The sequence below is a fragment of the Xenopus laevis genome, chromosome 3L, assembly GCF_017654675.1.
Source record: "Xenopus laevis strain J_2021 chromosome 3L, Xenopus_laevis_v10.1, whole genome shotgun sequence".
In the NCBI taxonomy this organism is placed as follows: Eukaryota; Metazoa; Chordata; class Amphibia; order Anura; family Pipidae; genus Xenopus; species Xenopus laevis.
In genome coordinates, this window is record NC_054375.1 from 29,585,111 (window position 1) to 29,602,154 (window position 17,044).

The 17,044-nt window shown below is 37.7% G+C and overlaps 1 protein-coding gene and 1 long non-coding RNA gene across 4 annotated transcripts in view; one reads left to right on the forward strand and one right to left on the reverse strand.

The window, feature by feature from the left end:
* Positions 1-5,964: 5,964 nt before the first annotated feature.
* The window catches only part of macroh2a1.L (macroH2A.1 histoneL homeolog), a 30,062-nt gene continuing 18,982 nt past the window's right edge, over positions 5,965-17,044 (reverse strand). For all 3 annotated transcript variants that reach the window (XM_018250517.2, XM_018250516.2, NM_001097143.1), the window contains exons 7-9: positions 13,584-13,673; positions 11,530-11,704; positions 5,965-6,773 (exon numbers count right to left, since the gene is read on the reverse strand). In XM_018250517.2, the coding sequence (XP_018106006.1) occupies positions 6,608-6,773; positions 11,530-11,704; positions 13,584-13,673 (431 nt within the window). In that variant the 3' untranslated portion in view covers positions 5,965-6,607. The remainder of the gene's footprint in view (positions 6,774-11,529; positions 11,705-13,583; positions 13,674-17,044) is intronic.
* LOC121401433 overlaps positions 11,881-17,044 on the forward strand; it is a 216,479-nt gene continuing 211,315 nt past the window's right edge. The window contains exon 1 of the long non-coding RNA XR_005966238.1: positions 11,881-11,950. This is a non-coding gene — a long non-coding RNA (uncharacterized LOC121401433). The remainder of the gene's footprint in view (positions 11,951-17,044) is intronic.

Sequence of the window (17,044 nt, forward strand, 5' to 3'; positions counted from 1 at the left end):
CCTTTAGACTAGAAGAAAAGATGTTGCCGGGTGATGTTGTGATGGCTGATTCAGTTAATGCCTTTAAGAATGGCTTGGATGATTTTTTGGACAGACATATTATCAAAAGCTATTGTGATACTAAGCTCTATAGTTAGTATAGGTATATAGAATTTAATTAAAAGTAGGTAGGGGTGTGTGTATGGATGCTGGGTTTTCATTTGGAGGGGTTGAACTTGATGGACTTTGACTTTTTTCAACCCAATTTAACTATATAACTATGGTTATGGGTCCATTTCTAACTTTAAATTCAGGGGAAGGGATAAGGAGACTCTTCCTTGCCTGCTGTAAAATGACTGAAAGGAGCATAACAGATATCTAAAATAAAAAATATATATGCACATACCTATTGTAACTAACTTTTGATGTTAAGATCGCAATGGCCTTGGATATTTTACTTGTTCAAGAAAACATCCAAGCCAATGTTAAAGGCATTAATAGAATCAGCAGGGCATTCCCCAACCTCACTGCCCTCACTACCTGCACATAACGTTTGGCACCAACCAGTGATTTTAACTTTCCTTGTCCTTTAATAGACTTAAAACTGATTACCGTTGTTGGCCTGTACAACCCCTGCTATAAAAACAGGCAGTAAGAAAATAGACATACTTAAGTCACAAGTACCAGGAAATGGATTAACCCATACAGGCTTGAATTGTGGCAGTAAAAGTAATTTTTTAACCAAAAACTACTTATAACACATTGCAAGAAGTGATGACAGTATGCTTTAAGTATTAATCTAGAGTATCACTCAGCTATCTAGCATGAGTACATTATAGTAGTTAAATCCACAGACACCAGGCTGTATATGCTTTAGGGTTGGATTAGGCCAATGGAAAAAAAACTTTTTTGGCTCATCTAACCCAGACTTGCTCCTCGTCCTGGGCGCTGCACTCTTACCTCCCATGATTGCGGCTTCAATGAGATAAAAAGAAGTGGTGGATTTGGGTTGCAGCTGGTGTGGGGGGCCCAGAGGCAGAGGGAGGTTGTCACTAGCACAGGGGCCCGGAGGGTGTAGGCCCCTAAGGCAGCAGCCCAAGTGGTCCCCAGTCTGATACTGATCTGCTTTTCCCAGCCCACTCCAGCGTCTGCACTAACAGGCACTACATCAGCTTGCGTACAGACACACAAAGTGGATTTTGGCATGAAAATGTATATTTGTGTTTCTCTCAATGCAGAATTTGGAGCGGACTGTGAAGAACTTATTGTGGAATTGGCCTGAGACCAAGAAACAGCCCAGTTAGGCACATGCCACACGCAGAACCTGCACCTAATTATTTTAGAGTGATGGTTTATAAAAAACAATTTAATAAAAAACTTTAATTTGGATGACAATATCCCTTTAAGTATCAATCTGGAGTATTATTTAGCTATTAGGCACGAGCAACAATGTTAACTTTCCTAAAACAAGGCCTTTTATGCTGCATCCGTCTCAAGTACACACACACACACATTTAAAGTAGGTTTGGATTTTCACTTATAATATGTTCTTGAATTGTACACATCATACAAGAAACCACAGGGGTTATCTATTAAAATAAGTTTGCCCAAGAGCAGTAACCCATAGCAACCAATCAGCAGGTGGCATTTACTGGTCACCTGTTTAAAAGCAAACATCTCTTGATAAACCCAAGAAAGAATTGCTAACTAAATTGGGGTTCATAAAATCCTCTGAATAAGGGAATTGAATAATCAAAATATTTCCTGGAAATTTTTCTGATTATTTCCCACACAGTGTTCTTAGTGCTTTATTGTTTTTTTTTATTACTTCTTTCATGTATTTCGTTTTATTTTTATTTTTCTTTGTTCTAATGTAATTTAAAATTTTTAAATTGAAAAAAAAAAGTATAAAATCATGGAAATACGTTGTGCATTATATATATAAAAAGAATATCAATGAAATGAGGGAAAACTTAAAATCAGGGGATGTGAAAATGAAGGATTCACTCGGATCCATTATCTGGAAACCCATTATCCAAAAAGATCTTAATTTACGGATTAGCTGTCTCCCATAGACTCCATTTTATGCAAATAATCTAATTTATTTGAAATTATTTCCTTTCTCTCTGTAATACTAAAACACTACCTTGTACTTGATCCAAACTAAAATATAATTAATCCTTATTGGAAGCAAAACCAGCCTATTGGATTTAATGTTTACATGTTTTTCTAGTAGACTTAAGGTTTGAAGATCCAATTGCGGAAAACCCTAGGTCCCAAGATTAAGTATAATAGGTCCCATACCTGTATTAAAAATGTTTGCTATTATAAAATTGTTTTATATACTCTTTTAGCATCATCAGCTCAGGTGCAATCAGACCAAAGTCGGTGAAGTCTCTGTCATATAGTGAAACATTTTTGTTTTGCCATTTACTTCCCCTTCTTTCTCAAGGGAGATTACATAAACATTTACATTTCTTACCTAACAGTCCGGCGACAGGGAGTAAAGCTGTAGCTACTGTCATTATGGCATCATTCATTATGAGGAGTAAAGTAGTGCAACAAATATTGTTTCTTGCCAATTTGTCCCAATGTCTAAATTGTACTCGATGTGTCCGTCTGCAATGAACTTTAGTGATTAGTGACATCTAGTGGAGGACACCGGGAGATCACTGCAGCAGCACTGAGCTGACTTTAGAGCATAAGAGGCCAGGGGAGCAGATGATCTTCAACTCATGCAATAATTTACATTTGTGCACAGCAAAGTGAGTGCCTGATAAAATCTGCATCTATGGTAAGGCCTGGGGGTAATTCAGATATTGTGCTCTGCATATTTACCTTTACAAATGATTATTACAGTATCCATTAGAATGAATAGAAGTTTCAATTATCCCACAACAAGAATAAGACTAAGGGGGTTATTTACTAAACTCCGAATGCCAAAAACCCGAAAAATTTGTGTAAAAAAATCCAAATTATTAGTGAAAAAAAAAGATCACAAATTTTTCGAAATTTATTAAGCCCGAGGATGGAAAAGTCTGAATCTAAAAATCAATGGGAGGAGTCCCAATGATTTTTTTGAAGTTTTTGGGCAAAAAGCATAAGAAATCTGAGTTTTCAAGTAAAAAAAAAAAATAGTGAAATCGAGTGGAAATTCCGAATGATTCGTAAAATTTGTAGTTTTCACGTGTATTAATAAATGTCAATTTGGTCAGAGTTTTTTTTACAAAAAAATTGAGATAAATGACTGATAAATAACCCCCTCAATTTCCAGAGGGATATATATATATATATATATATATATATATAGTTCAATATGAGACACCTGCACTCTATCCTCTGTAGTTCCTTGCCGGGTGCTCGGTCAAAAGGATATGTATCAATTGAAGATGGACCAGCACTCCGTTTTCTTTATCAAAAGTGTTTATTCAATACACTGTGCATCCAACGTTTCGGCCCGCATTGGGGCCTTTATCAAGGATGATAAAGGCCCCAATGCGGGCCGAAACGTTGGATGCACAGTGTATTGAATAAACACTTTTGATAAAGAAAACGGAGTGCTGGTCCATCTTCAATTGATATATATATATACTGTTTGTGTGTGTGTATATATATATATATATATATATATATATATATATATATATATATATATATACTGGGTGGTTCCCTTTAAGTTGACTTTAAATAGGTTATAGAATGGTCAGTTCTAAGCAACTTTTTAAATTGTCTTCATTATTTATTTTTCACATTTTTTTTTCATTATTTGCCTTTTTCTGATTCTTTCTAACTTTCAAATAGGGGTCACTGCTCCCATATTAAATAAAAACAAAAAGCTCTGTAGGGCTACAAATGTATTGTTATTGCTACTTTTTATTACTCATCCTTCTATTCAGGTCTCTCCTATTTATATTCCAGTCTCTTATTCAAATAAGTGTATAGTTGCTAGGGTAATTTGGACCCTAGCAACCAGTTTGCTGAGGCTGCAACTGGGGAGCTGTTGAAAAAAAAGTAACTCAAAAACCACAAATAATAAAAAAAAAGTGTTTTAAAGTAATTAAAATAGATTTACGGTTGCACTGCATTTGTACAACTGGGGTGCTTCAGAACGACGACTATAAACAAGCTGCTGTGTAGCCATAGGGGCAGCCATTCAAAGTTAAGAAAAAAGAAAATGAACAAGTTACAAAGCAGATAACAGAACAACTCTGTAATACACAATGACATTCTACAGAGCTTATTTGTTACCTACTACGTATCCTGTGCTTGAATGGCTGCTCCCATGACTACACAGCAGCTTGTTTATATAAACTATAGTAGTGTTTCATTTGAAATGATGTATATTCAGAAAACTGCAGATGGGCAGGAATATATGGTATGAGGAACTGGACAAAAATCCAGGGGAAAGAGTTACATAGTCTCACCGGAAAAGACTGGGGTTCAGAAGCACCCTACACTCAGCGATACCATTACATATATTTGAGAATCCATGTTATCCATTTTACCAACCTTCTCCAAACTACAAAAGCCACCAGACTGAGCTAAGGCTGTAACCAATGGTTGAGGCAGGAGAAGCTGAACCTTAAGTTTGAAAATACTAATTACCATTGGCAAAGTAAGGCACTGCCCTTTCCCCATCATGCACTTGTTGATTTGTTGTATACTGTTCCCTTTGATCCCCTATTACTAACTGCAACTGCAACTGCAAGTACTGTATATACAGTACCTGAGTTGAGCCGACTTGGTTCAGATTGGAAGAATATTTTTTTTTCAGTGGGTGAATTAAGTTAGGTTGCTGTGGCAAACAGTATTGATTTGTATACTGTGGAGGCAATATTCGTTCTTGGTAGGGAGGAGAACTCCTTTTGTACTTCATGTTAAAATCAGAGTGAGACACAAGGGGGCAGATTCCCTAAAGGGTGAAGTGACTAATGCTAGCGAAAATTCGCCAGTGTGACGTCATTTTCCTAACGGGCGCAGGAGATAGACACTAGCGTTGCTTGGCACTCAACGCCAGGTGAATTTTCTCTCTGGCGAACCGACGTAACTCCGCAAATTCACTAAGATGCGGATTTTACTGAACCTCATTCGCCAGACTTGCCTTCGCCAGCTCAGACCCGGCGAAGTGCAATGGAGTGCATAGGACTTCCTCAATTTTTCGTGCAACATTTTTCTTAGTACGCTGGCGTAAAATACGCTAATTTTTCTTAGTACGCTGGCGTATTTTACTTTTTCAGAGTGATAGCATGCAAAGGTCTGTAAAAATTATTTTTGGGTAACCGTGTTCCCCCCTCCATTTTCTTACATATGGAACATAAACTATACACTGGATTCATGTGTAGTGAATTATAACAACTCTATTTTATTTATTAAGGTTCCTTGGACTTATGTAGTGTAATGTATTTGCTGCAACATATACCGCCATGTAACTTTATCATTTCCTGCCGTATGTAAATTAGGCAACGATAGCGCATCTTCGCTTTGATTGCCGAAGTAAAACTAGTGAAAATTCAACCGGTTCGGTGCCCTGGACGCAACTTTAGTGATTGGTGTTGTCCTTCAGCACAGTTCACCAGAGAGGACTCTAAAATGTAGATCCCATTAGCTCCAGATTCAACCAGCATTGACCAAATTTGTGCCCATTAATTCTATGTATGTGAACAAAATATTTTCCCTGTTAATCATGCAGATCCTGACTTGTCCAAGCATAAAATTACCTCTGCATGGCCCATCGTGTGATCCGTTTCTAGGCCCAAGGGCTGCGCATTTCATCTTGATTTGATCCCCTTATTCGATAGCCCTGCGGTTCACCAAAATGCTCATGAGCACAACATGTATGCTTTTCAAACCCCTAAACTGAGACAATCTAAATCCAACGGGATCATTAGAAGAGAAAGGGGAAGTTGTCACAATAGCTTTCCGTATTACTTTTGCACCATTGGTGAAAATGTTCTACAATGCAAGGTTATAAAGAAGTGGCTTGAGTTCTCTGTCATAACCATTTTAATAAATCAATGCATGTCAATGTCAACTTGCAAATATAATAAAAACAGCATGGATTTTCATCGGTTATACAGACAAATAATTAAACACAATTAATAGGTGTCTTTCGCAGAGGAAAAAAAACAAAGCCACCACTCAATAAACAGTGAAGCACCACGACACATTTACAAAATAGTTCTTCCATTTCATTCACATATAAAAGACAATATAATCCCAACTACAATCTGGATAATTCTCACCTCATCAAAATAAACTATAAAATCTTCTAAATTACACTTGGTTTAGACTCAGATGTAGTGCATCAATGGAAGTGATGCCCGCTCTCAGTGCCAACACAAAAAGGGGGTTTATGCAGAATATACCATTGATCCACAGTTTGTACTGGTCTAATATGGATGCAATGATGAAAGCAGTGGCTATGGGATACAGAAGTGGGGCATCATTTGCCTCCGTTCCTCTATAACCCTCAAAGTATTGTTCAAAGGTCAATAGGAACCATTGGTTTCTCTATGGGTAGGGCGTATGGGGGGAGGGGAGGTTAGTCTTGGATTATGATGCAGTCTCACAAAAATAAGGATTGTATTTTTGCGATAGGGCAAACGAATGGGTTAACATGTTGAGTGGCTTAATTACTATCTAGTTTTGCCATTTCTTGCACGTATATGCCTATGCTCTCGCTATCGAAAAGCACAAAGTACACAGTCTTGATTGAAGAAGACATTGTAGACACAAAATAGCTGGAAATAGCTTTGAGAATCAGTTGGGCCGCTGTCTGCTTTGGGAAACCGTTCCTGCAATGTATAAGAAGAGAGAGGGCGAATTAGTCCGACCATAGTGCACTTACCTGTATTTTTTAGTAGACTGAGGGGAAGATTGAACAGAATGTGAGTTTAGATTTTAATAAATAACTCACCCACGCTCTATTCATGCCTATGGGATTTTTAGAAGCGTATTTATTAATGGGTGAAAGTTAGAACTCACTATTTGATAAATACATCCGTAGAAATAAGTCAAATCAACTGGACTTGCTTTGTTTTTTTTCCATGAAGACATTTCGCCAGTCATCAGCTTTCTCGGAGAATGGACGAATGAGCATCTTCTCAAACATTTGATAAAAACACTTCCAAAAATCCCATAGGAATGAACAGAGTGTGTGTGGGGAGTTAAATTAAAATCTAAACTCACATTTTAGGCCCCTTAGGGTATGGAGATCCAAATTATTATTCAGAAAACCACAGAACCCAAGCATTCTGGATAGCAAGTCCCCGACCTGTACTGTCAATTTAAAAAAAAAGCGCAAATTTGCTTCCTTTTTTAAAACTAGTTATATGTTATACGTTTGCTTTATAGCATCATAATTGAACTAACAAATATTATATATATTATATATACCAAACGCTCGCAAAGTCACATATGACTTGGGACAATTCAGGGACATATAACAACTTGGTTAATGTATCAAGACAGTTATTATACTGGGATATGGGATTTGTACCATAAATTTAGGGCATTGTGTTTCATTTGAACTTTCAAACATAATTCTTTTTTCCCCTCCTTGAAGTAAAACATGATTTATTTGATCTTCCTGCGCCGCACATAATCCCATTCCTCGGTTCTAAAACAACATTTGGTTGTTAGTGAGTTTTTCAGAAGGGATGCATGCCTGGCAGATGTTTTCAGTTCAACAGCTGGACTGCCTTCTTGTTTTGATGCTCTGAGATTTCATTAAGTAACTTGAGTTTTTGAGCATTCGAGTGTATTTCTGTATTTACATAATGCGTTAGGGCTTAGGCTACTTTGTGTCTTCGAAACTTTACTGAGATGAAAATCCAGGGTGCGAACCTAGATGGCGCTGGCAGAGCAAATATATAATTTATATAATAATTTGTTTAAGAGATGCTCTGTATACTGCCTTACAGGGCTTGTTCACCTTCCAACACTTCAGTTTCATTGTTTTCAGACATCACCAGAACTAAACGCATTTTCAGCTAATTGTGACCATTTTTCTAATACGTTTAATTTTTCAACTTCTTGTCATTCTAAAGCAGCTCTGGGAGATAGGGGGTCGCGGACCCTGTAAACTGTTCTAAATTGATACATTTAGTTGATACATTTCTTATGTTTGTCCCTGCTGAGCAGATTCCCTGAGTTTCATTAAAGGCAGCTGTTAGAATTGATATTATAATAGGGGCATGTTTACTAACATTGGATATCAATATCCGGAGATGTTGCCCATGGCAACTAATCGGCAATTAAATTTAAACAGCCACCTATAACTTGGAAAACAAAAGCAAAGATCCGTTTGGTTGCTATGGGCAACATCTCCAGAACTCTCTCCAGATATGTATCTCCAGTGTTAGTAAACATGCCACAATAGTTGCTGATATCCCACAGATGCTGCTGAGAAATGTATTAACTCATGTAGCAAATTATAACAGTTCTGCACCTGGATCACTGAGCTGCCAGACTGAAACTCCAGAGGGAGGAACATTAAGGGCTCTTACTGATGAGCGGTTGAAGCTGCGCTCCCCTGCGTTCCGTTTTTCTGCGTTCAGCCGCAGGGGAGCGCAGGAATAGACGCATTAAGTTCTTTCCAATGGGGCTGTACTCACACAGGCATGTGTAGGTGCCTAACGCAGGAAAAATGCAGCATGTTGCGTCTCAACCTGCGTTTGGCGCCTACACGCGCCTGTGTGAGTACAGCCCCATTGAAAAGAACTATTCCTGCGCTTCCCTGCGGCTGAACGCCGAGAAACAGAACGCAGGGGAGCGCAGCTTCAACCGCTCGTCAGTAAGAGCCCTAAACCTTTAGGGGGTTATGTAATAAAAGGCGCTAAGTTTGCCCAGGAGCAGTAACCCATAGCAACCAATCGGCAGGTAGAATTTACCGGTCACCTGTTTAAAAGCAAACATCTTATTGGTTGCTATGGGTTACTGCTCCTGGGCAAATAGTGCATTTTATTACATTCAAGGGTTAAATCTTAATTCTGGGGGAAAAAGTTGAAAAAAATAAAACATGGAAAGTAATTGAAAAAAAAAAAAAGGCTCAATTTCTGGTGAATCTGGAACTGGAAAAAAAGTTTTTTTAAAGGTAAACAACCTCTTTAACCTTTATGCAGTATTAAATGTAAATTCAATAGATTAATTAGGTGTCAATTTATTATGTGCAGGGCAGGAAAAAATCTGTCACAATCTTCAGATGCAGGCCGCAACAAAGACCCGTACCTACCGCCTGCCTTAGGCCCGGGATCCCTTCCACCTGCCAAAGGTCTGGGGTGTCAGTAAATATTGTCTTAAATCACTGCATTAGCTACTAGAAGATGTAACCAATACTGAGGGTTAGTCAACTTGGTCTGTTTGCTCTGACTGTTGACCAAACAGCTAAATGTGTAGTAATGTGCCATAGCTGCACGCATTTAAGGACGAAGACAGGCGCCCCACGATTTATCTCATGTAGCTCTGAATGCTTCCCCTGTGGCTAAAATGCAAACTGCAGCTGGGAAGCCAAAGCAACTTCATGCCGCATATGTTTCCCCAGCATCGGGTCACACTTTAGCCACTGGGGAAGCATTCAGAAGGGATTAGTCGCCCCAGATAGACGAGATGAATCGCTGGCCGTCTAATCTCCTAATCTGTTTTTGACCTAAAACTCGTTATTTTGTCTTTCTTCTAGCTGAGTGGCAAATGTTATCAATGCATATTTATATCAAATAACATACTGTTCCCTCTCTTTAATTACCATTATCTCTTTCTGAAATCCTCTGGTGTGGGAAAAATCCTGATACATAGGATCAAGCCTTGTGTCATTGTGTGAAGTGATGAAAAAATAGTTCTAATAATGCAGGTCTCATTGTTGTTTTATGTTTATGGAATTTAATAGCAGAAGGCATTAAAGAGCACCCGGTAGTGTTTGATGTACAGCAGGCCATAATAAGCAATAAAGTCTAAAAACTGAAATCGGTAATCAAAAACACTTATTCAAAAATTCCCTGAGCTAAGATAGAGCAGTACGGGGGATGTTATTGGAAAAACATGCTCCTGCCATATGTGCACTGATGCTCAGCAAGTTTTAATAACAATGATTGAAAATGGTGAAAAATAATAAAGCCGACACAAGATGGCTGAGCCAAGTCGTTTGTAATTACTCCTTTGAAAGCGGGAAAAGCAACTTAAAAAAGGCCTGCCGAATAAAAGGTGGAAATCCATCTGGAGCATTTTTAATGTTTCCTTTTGCACGATTTCAATCAGTGACTGTCCTATTTATGGACAAAAGGATTTTTCATTGTTCTAGGCATGTATTCCATTTGTAGTTACAACGTATACATCCCTTAGTTCATTTAATGCTATTTACAATCAGCAGATCAGGTGCCATGTTACTTTAGAAACAATGAAGCACAGTGCTGGGTAGTTTGTAGGCCACATCTAAATTCATAGTCTGCACTTAACTCATTTTATAATACAGGTATGGGATCTGTTATCCAGAAGGCTCGGAACCTGGGTTTTTCCAGATAATGGATCTTTTCGTAATTTGGATATCCATACCTTAAGTCTTCTAGAAAATCATGTAAACATGAAATAAACCCAATAGGCTGGTTTTGCTTCCAATAAGGATTAATTATATCTTGGTTTGAATCAAGTACAAGAGAAAAGGGAATTCATTATTAGAACATTTAGATTTGGATAAAATGGAGTCTATGGGAGATGGCCTTTACCTAATTTGGAGCTTTCTGGATAATGGCTTTCTGGATAACAGATCCTATACCTGTATAGCACTGGGTGCTGTACAGGTATATTTCAATATCAATATTTCAATAATATCTTTATTATTGATTAGTTATAGTCTTTGAATAATTTGCCTTTTTCTTCTGACTCTTTCCAGCTTTCAAATGGGGGTCACTGACCCCATCGAAAAAAGAAAAAATCTTTCTAGTCAGGCTTCTCCTATTCACATTCCAGTTTCTTATTCAAATCAAAGCATGGTTTTCTAGGGCATTAGATGATCTCTTTAATCTTTATTTTGCTTCCTTAGACATGTGTAATAAAAAGTGGCCACTTCAAGCATTTTAACCAACATCACATAAAGACATATACTGTATGTATCCGCCTTATTCAAATTAAGCGTAAGCATACTAATGAAGTTTCGCTAGGCAGAAATGAATGCTAGCAAAAGATCTTCATGAAATGCTCTCACTGACGAATTAACTGTAGCGAAACTTTGCATTTTAGTGAATAATGAGAGAGAGAGAGAGAGAGAGAGAGAGATATATCATTCAAAAAGACCAGCAACACTGGGAATTTTGGTGAAACAAGTCAAAAGTCAATATTTTTAAAGTGCATATACAGGCTGTATATGCGTTTCACCAAAATTCCCAGTGTTGCTGGTCTTTTTGAATGCTACATACATGGTTTTGCCGTGCACCTGGGTACTCAACAGTTAAAGCAGTGTGCCACCCTACGCACAAATATATATAAATATGTGTGTATGTGTATCTTATGCAGTATTTTTTCTGTTTTTAGGTATGGAAAATGCCCCACTACTGCACTTACCTTCCACTGCCAATCGATGGGAAAGCAATTGATTTAATCTTCTTCTCATCTGCCAAAGCCAAGCAGTTCTTTACTGTCTTTTCCAGCAGCTCTTCACACTTGTCTGAACCCCAGCTGGGACTATTGCAGTGGATGACAAACTTGGCAGGCAAGCCATGGCCTGAACTCACTGCAGCTATGTACAAAGAGATGAATCAAAGTCAATAACACAATATTTAATTTCACCTCAATGAGTGTTGGTTTAATGGAACAACACATTATCAACCATGGTTGACTAAGAACTTAGTATCAAGAAGACCCAAGTAATGCTGGAGGTCTGCAAACTTGATATGGTTGTTTATGACTTTACAGCCTTTACAATACATCTAAACCGCTCCCAAAACAGATGAAGAAGATGAGTTTCAAAAGAACATTGGCTAAGGTAGGTGGATACAAAATAAACTTTGTGGAGCCTCGTAGAAATAAAGCACTGCCTATATCACTGTACACTGTGCTTCAAGTTGACTAAGGAAAGTTCTTCTCTCTGCCTTGTTATGCTAAATTATGATATCCTTATCTAAGCACTTCTACATATAACATTAAATAATTACAGCTACTTCTGCAAATATAAAATATGTAAGTGATTTTTGTGCGTTATTACAGCATTGTCTGCAAGCCCCCGGGTACGTGTTATCCAATATCTTTGCAAACGTGACTTTAGTTTTACTTTAATTTGCTCCGAATGCTCTTCTTTCCTCAGTTATTGCTTTTTTCGGTCTTCTAGAGACATTAAAGGGCTATCACGAAGGGACCAAATTAAAGTGACTGCAGCATAACCAGGGTCGCCTATAAATTTTAGAAAGTAGGGGGGAACACAATGAGCGATCGTGCATTTGGGTGTTGCTTGCAAACATACTGGAGAACTTGAGCACTAGACATTTCCAATTTGTTCTAATTTATGTCCGACAGTTTAGTTTTGGCATATGGAGAATGTGTCATAAATTTAAGAGAAAACTAATAAAACAAAGTGACATGCCTGTAATCGGATGGGGGGATAGTATGTAAAATGTGGCCAATCTGGTGATTTAAGTGTTTGACATTAACGCTGCAGTGGTATAATGTAACCATGGTGCATGATGGTGAACCTGTCCCTTGAAATAGGAGTGGATCTGTGCTGAACTCTGCAGGTTAAGCTGAAATGTATATGATTTACAATGAAATGTGTAAAGGCGTGAGTTTTTTGAAAAGTTTAAAGGCACGAGCATTTTAGAATGAAATCATGAAAAAAAAAAACCTACAGTATAAATGGCATGAAAAGGGTTAAATAACACTAAAGTTATTCATTTCTCATGGCACATTGGTACAGAGTACTTATATGTTTATGCCCACCTTTATTCATTTATTTAATATATTAAACTATAATAATGGTGAGATGATGAGAAAAATGGTAAGAGACATCGGTAAATGGCAAAATAAACTCCCAACTTGGTCTGTCGGCAGCTTTTATTGGCCCATGTATGGCCACCTTAAAGGGGTTGTTCACCTTTGAGATAACTTTTAGTATGATGTAGAGAGTGATACTTTGGTTTTTATTTTTTATGGTTTTTGAGTTATTTAGCTTTTTATTCAGCAGCTTTCCAGTTTGCAATTTCAGCAATTGGTTGCTAGGGCCTAAAGTACCCTAGCGACCCTGCATTGATTCGAATAGGAGACTGGAATATGAATAGAAGAGGGTCTGAGCACTAAAAAAAGTAGTAATAACAATACATTTGCAGCCTTACAGAGCATTCGTTTTTTAGATGGGGTCAGTGACCCTCCATTTGAAAGCTGGAAAGTGGCAAATCACTTGAAAATTATAAATAATGAAGACCAATTGAAAAGTTGCATAGAACTGAAGTTAACTCAAAGGTGTAAATTACCCCTTTCAGGAGTCTTTTATATTGACTCCATTCATTCTACAGTATATGATAGAAGATATGACATGTTGTGGCACTGAGCTCAAGATTGGGACTTACGTCAGTCAGTCCATTGTTTTTCTTCCTAAATCTTCTAATAACAATAATTGAAGCACTTACCTCCAGCTATATCCAGGGGCCCATTTTTTTTCTTCAGTTCAACAACAGCTTCCACAAACTCTTTGCCTCCTTTTTTCTCTAAGGCATTACCTAACCAAGAAGTATTTAAGAATTATTCCTTTGTATATATTATTTTATGATTGTTTGGTTAATAATCAAGCTATTTGATTTGTTCATTGGCGTCTCATTTGTGTTATTTTTAAACTACAAAACAAAATCAAGACTGTTAAAACTATATTACTGTTTCGATTGGTTAATACTAATTATGATTTCTCAGTCATGGGCATCTTGTTCTTAAACCATAATGGCTGGCAAATTTGGTGTAGACCGAAATAACAGATTTCAGGTCTACAGACTCAAATAACCTAACGTGCAGAAATCCTATTTTTCCACCCAGATACATAATAAAAGATCAGGTAATGGCGGAGAGGTAAGAAATATAATACTTATTTCATAATTAGCTATAATTAGTGCATTTAGATGAATGCTTAAAAAGAACCTCATATGGTTTAGATTGTGTTTTGTAGTTCAAACAGATTAACCACGTATCAAATTTAATAATTAGGTAGCTGCAAGCTGCAAATTCAACCACATTCTAGGATTTCCCAGGATAATACACACTGGAAAATTAGAATTGACAGAGTTTGTACAAGAAGCTCTCAAGATTAATAGGAGTCCACAACACACGGGGAATAATGAGAATGCTCAGAAATTTTAGGAAATGTCTAATCCATATTATGTTTGGGCATTAAGCCAACACAGAGTTGGAAACCTGATCAAATGGGAAATAAGTTGGCCTTTTTGGTTACCGGAATCTCTATTATTATACTAATTAAAGCAGTGCATTAAATATAAACTAAGCCTATCCAGTGTTATCAAAAATCCCAGAAAACAAAAGAAAAATCACAATGGTTTAAGGGAATTTAACAGTGTGTAACTGAAAGCTGAATATCCAAAATAAATAATTTTAAGAAATGTACTTGCAAAGGTTCACACATCTCAGGGGTGAAATTAACTTCCTAGACGGTGTAAATTTGAAATGGTTTTACTCCTTAATAGTACACAAACAGCTGTGTAGTTTACCTTATCTATTGATATTTTACTTAACTAAATGCAAACAATCTAACTTAAAGGAGAAGTAAACCCTTAAAAAGAATGGCTAAAAATGCCATATTTTATATACTGAACTGGTTTTGCTTCCAATAAGGATTAATTATATCTTAGTTTGGATCAAATACAAGCTACTGTTTTATTATTACAGAGAATAATAATATATTATAATATATTGTTATATAATATAACAAGTATTCAATCATTAATGAATTGCAGTTAAAGACAGGCACAGGTCAATTCCGCTTTTTCTCCGTAATTAATTACTGTGCAAATGACAGGGAGTGGGAGACCAGGCTTTTTACTTCAGGTAACTGGGAGGTGGGGGGATGACTCAAGTTTACACAGGGTCGGACTGGGCCGGCGGGACATCGGGAAAAAACCCGGCCCCTGTCTCTTGTGGGCCAGATCTGCACCCACGCGCAGCAGGGACATGGGGCGGAGAGGGGTCCTGGTGGGCCCCGGGCCCCCCAGTCCGACCCTGAGTTTACACGATTGTCCACTGAGATGTCCAGTCCATTATGTTTATAATAATGCAGCCTGCCATGGTACCAAATATGGATTTGGTGCTGATTATGGGGTCTGCCTATTGATTTCTGTACGGTATAGTTGTAAAGACGTTGGCTGGCTGACCATAATCTTTCACATCATTATTTCACATAGCCCTCCTATAATGTTAACATTTCCCAATAGGTGTGTGTCCTGATTACCAATGAAGAGGTGTGGAAATTTAGAAACCACCCTCCCTAATTTTATTCTGATACTGTACCATATAACAATACAAGCATTCCCCTAGAGAAGCACCATGCAAAATTATAATTTAACAATACTTTCACTTAATGACCACAAATGTCTTCCAATAAAGGAGAAGGAAAGGCTCTATGTACTTGGGGGTGCCAAAAGTTAGGAGCGACTGGCTCCTGGCTTCTTCTTACCTCATGTAGGTGCGCATGCGCGATTGTGCGAAAAGCCGAGCTTTAACGAAGAAGTCGGCTAAGTAGTTCTACTGCACATGCGTCTGCCCCGGGAAATTTGAAGAAAGCTGATTGTTCCGTGGTGCTCACTGGATGAATCCCAGGTGCAGTTTTCTCCTGGTAGGAGCACCGGCCCAGTATGTATAATCACTTGGGGTCCCTAACTTTTGGCATCCCCAAGTAAATAAGCTTTTCCTTCTTCTTCAAATTATGTATTTAATGCCAATATATGCTGCTAAACACTTTCTTTGCAGAGACTTATTTTTTATTTTTGTGACATAAGCTCCTTTTCCTATGTGTAAATACGCGTTTCTGGAAGCTACAAAATAAAGCCCAATTGTCACATGCTAAAGCTATTTAGCAGATCCAAGACATTTTGGCCATACTGTGGTTATGTAATAAAATACACTTTTCACTTCTTAGGATCATCTATATTAAAACATGGCTTGAACGCTATCAGATGTACATATTTATTTTGTGCAAAGGGGATGTGTTGAAATTCCTGTGTTGGATAACAGCTGCATGGATTTGGGACACAGTTGTCCATACATGTGCTACTCCCCGAAGAATACTTTATATTACCAAACTATTTAAAAATCTGACATCAGAGGTCACAGTGCACTAAAAGATGGCCTACCCGATTATTATGTCTGGTAAAGATTATAGTAACGGCTCGCCACCTGTTCTTGTTCTATTCAGAACATTTTAATTAAAATCTTTATATCTTCTTTTGAAAAGTAAAATGAGTTTTCTCAACATTATTTGAGATCATGTTCATCGGAGAAAAAAAAATTATACGAAAAAAAATGTTATGTTTAACAAGATAAATGGATACAGTCTGACATCAGGAGTCCCAATGTGAGAATGTGTCTCATTTTACAATAAAATCCACAATGTGAGCGCTCATTAATTTCATTTTATGGTGCGGTATTATATTTCTGTTTAGAAACACAAAACATAAACTTTTAAGTAGCACTGTTGGAGTTTTTTAAAACTAGGAGGGCCAAGATAGATATATTTTTCATACCTATTATATCTGGGATGATGAAAGTAATTAAAAGGAAATGTACTGTCAGGGTTTGAGTTGTCAGGTTTATCTCTCGATTGGTGGCCCTGAAATGTTGTTTTCTGAGGGAAGGGGGGGTTGCCAACTTTTATTCCAGATAGTTCTCTAGGAGGGTTTTGGACAGCTAATAGCTGCTTGGTGCCCGGATTTACATATTGGGCGCAAATTTCCTTCGTTGGGTCCGGAACACTGCGTGTGGGAAATTTAAAAAATTATCAAGTGCTTTGAAAGCAAAGTCGATGCAGCTGGGCGGCATGCAGGCCCTAAAATCCTGCTGCCCTAGGCCCGATCCTTTGTGGCCTTCCCACTGT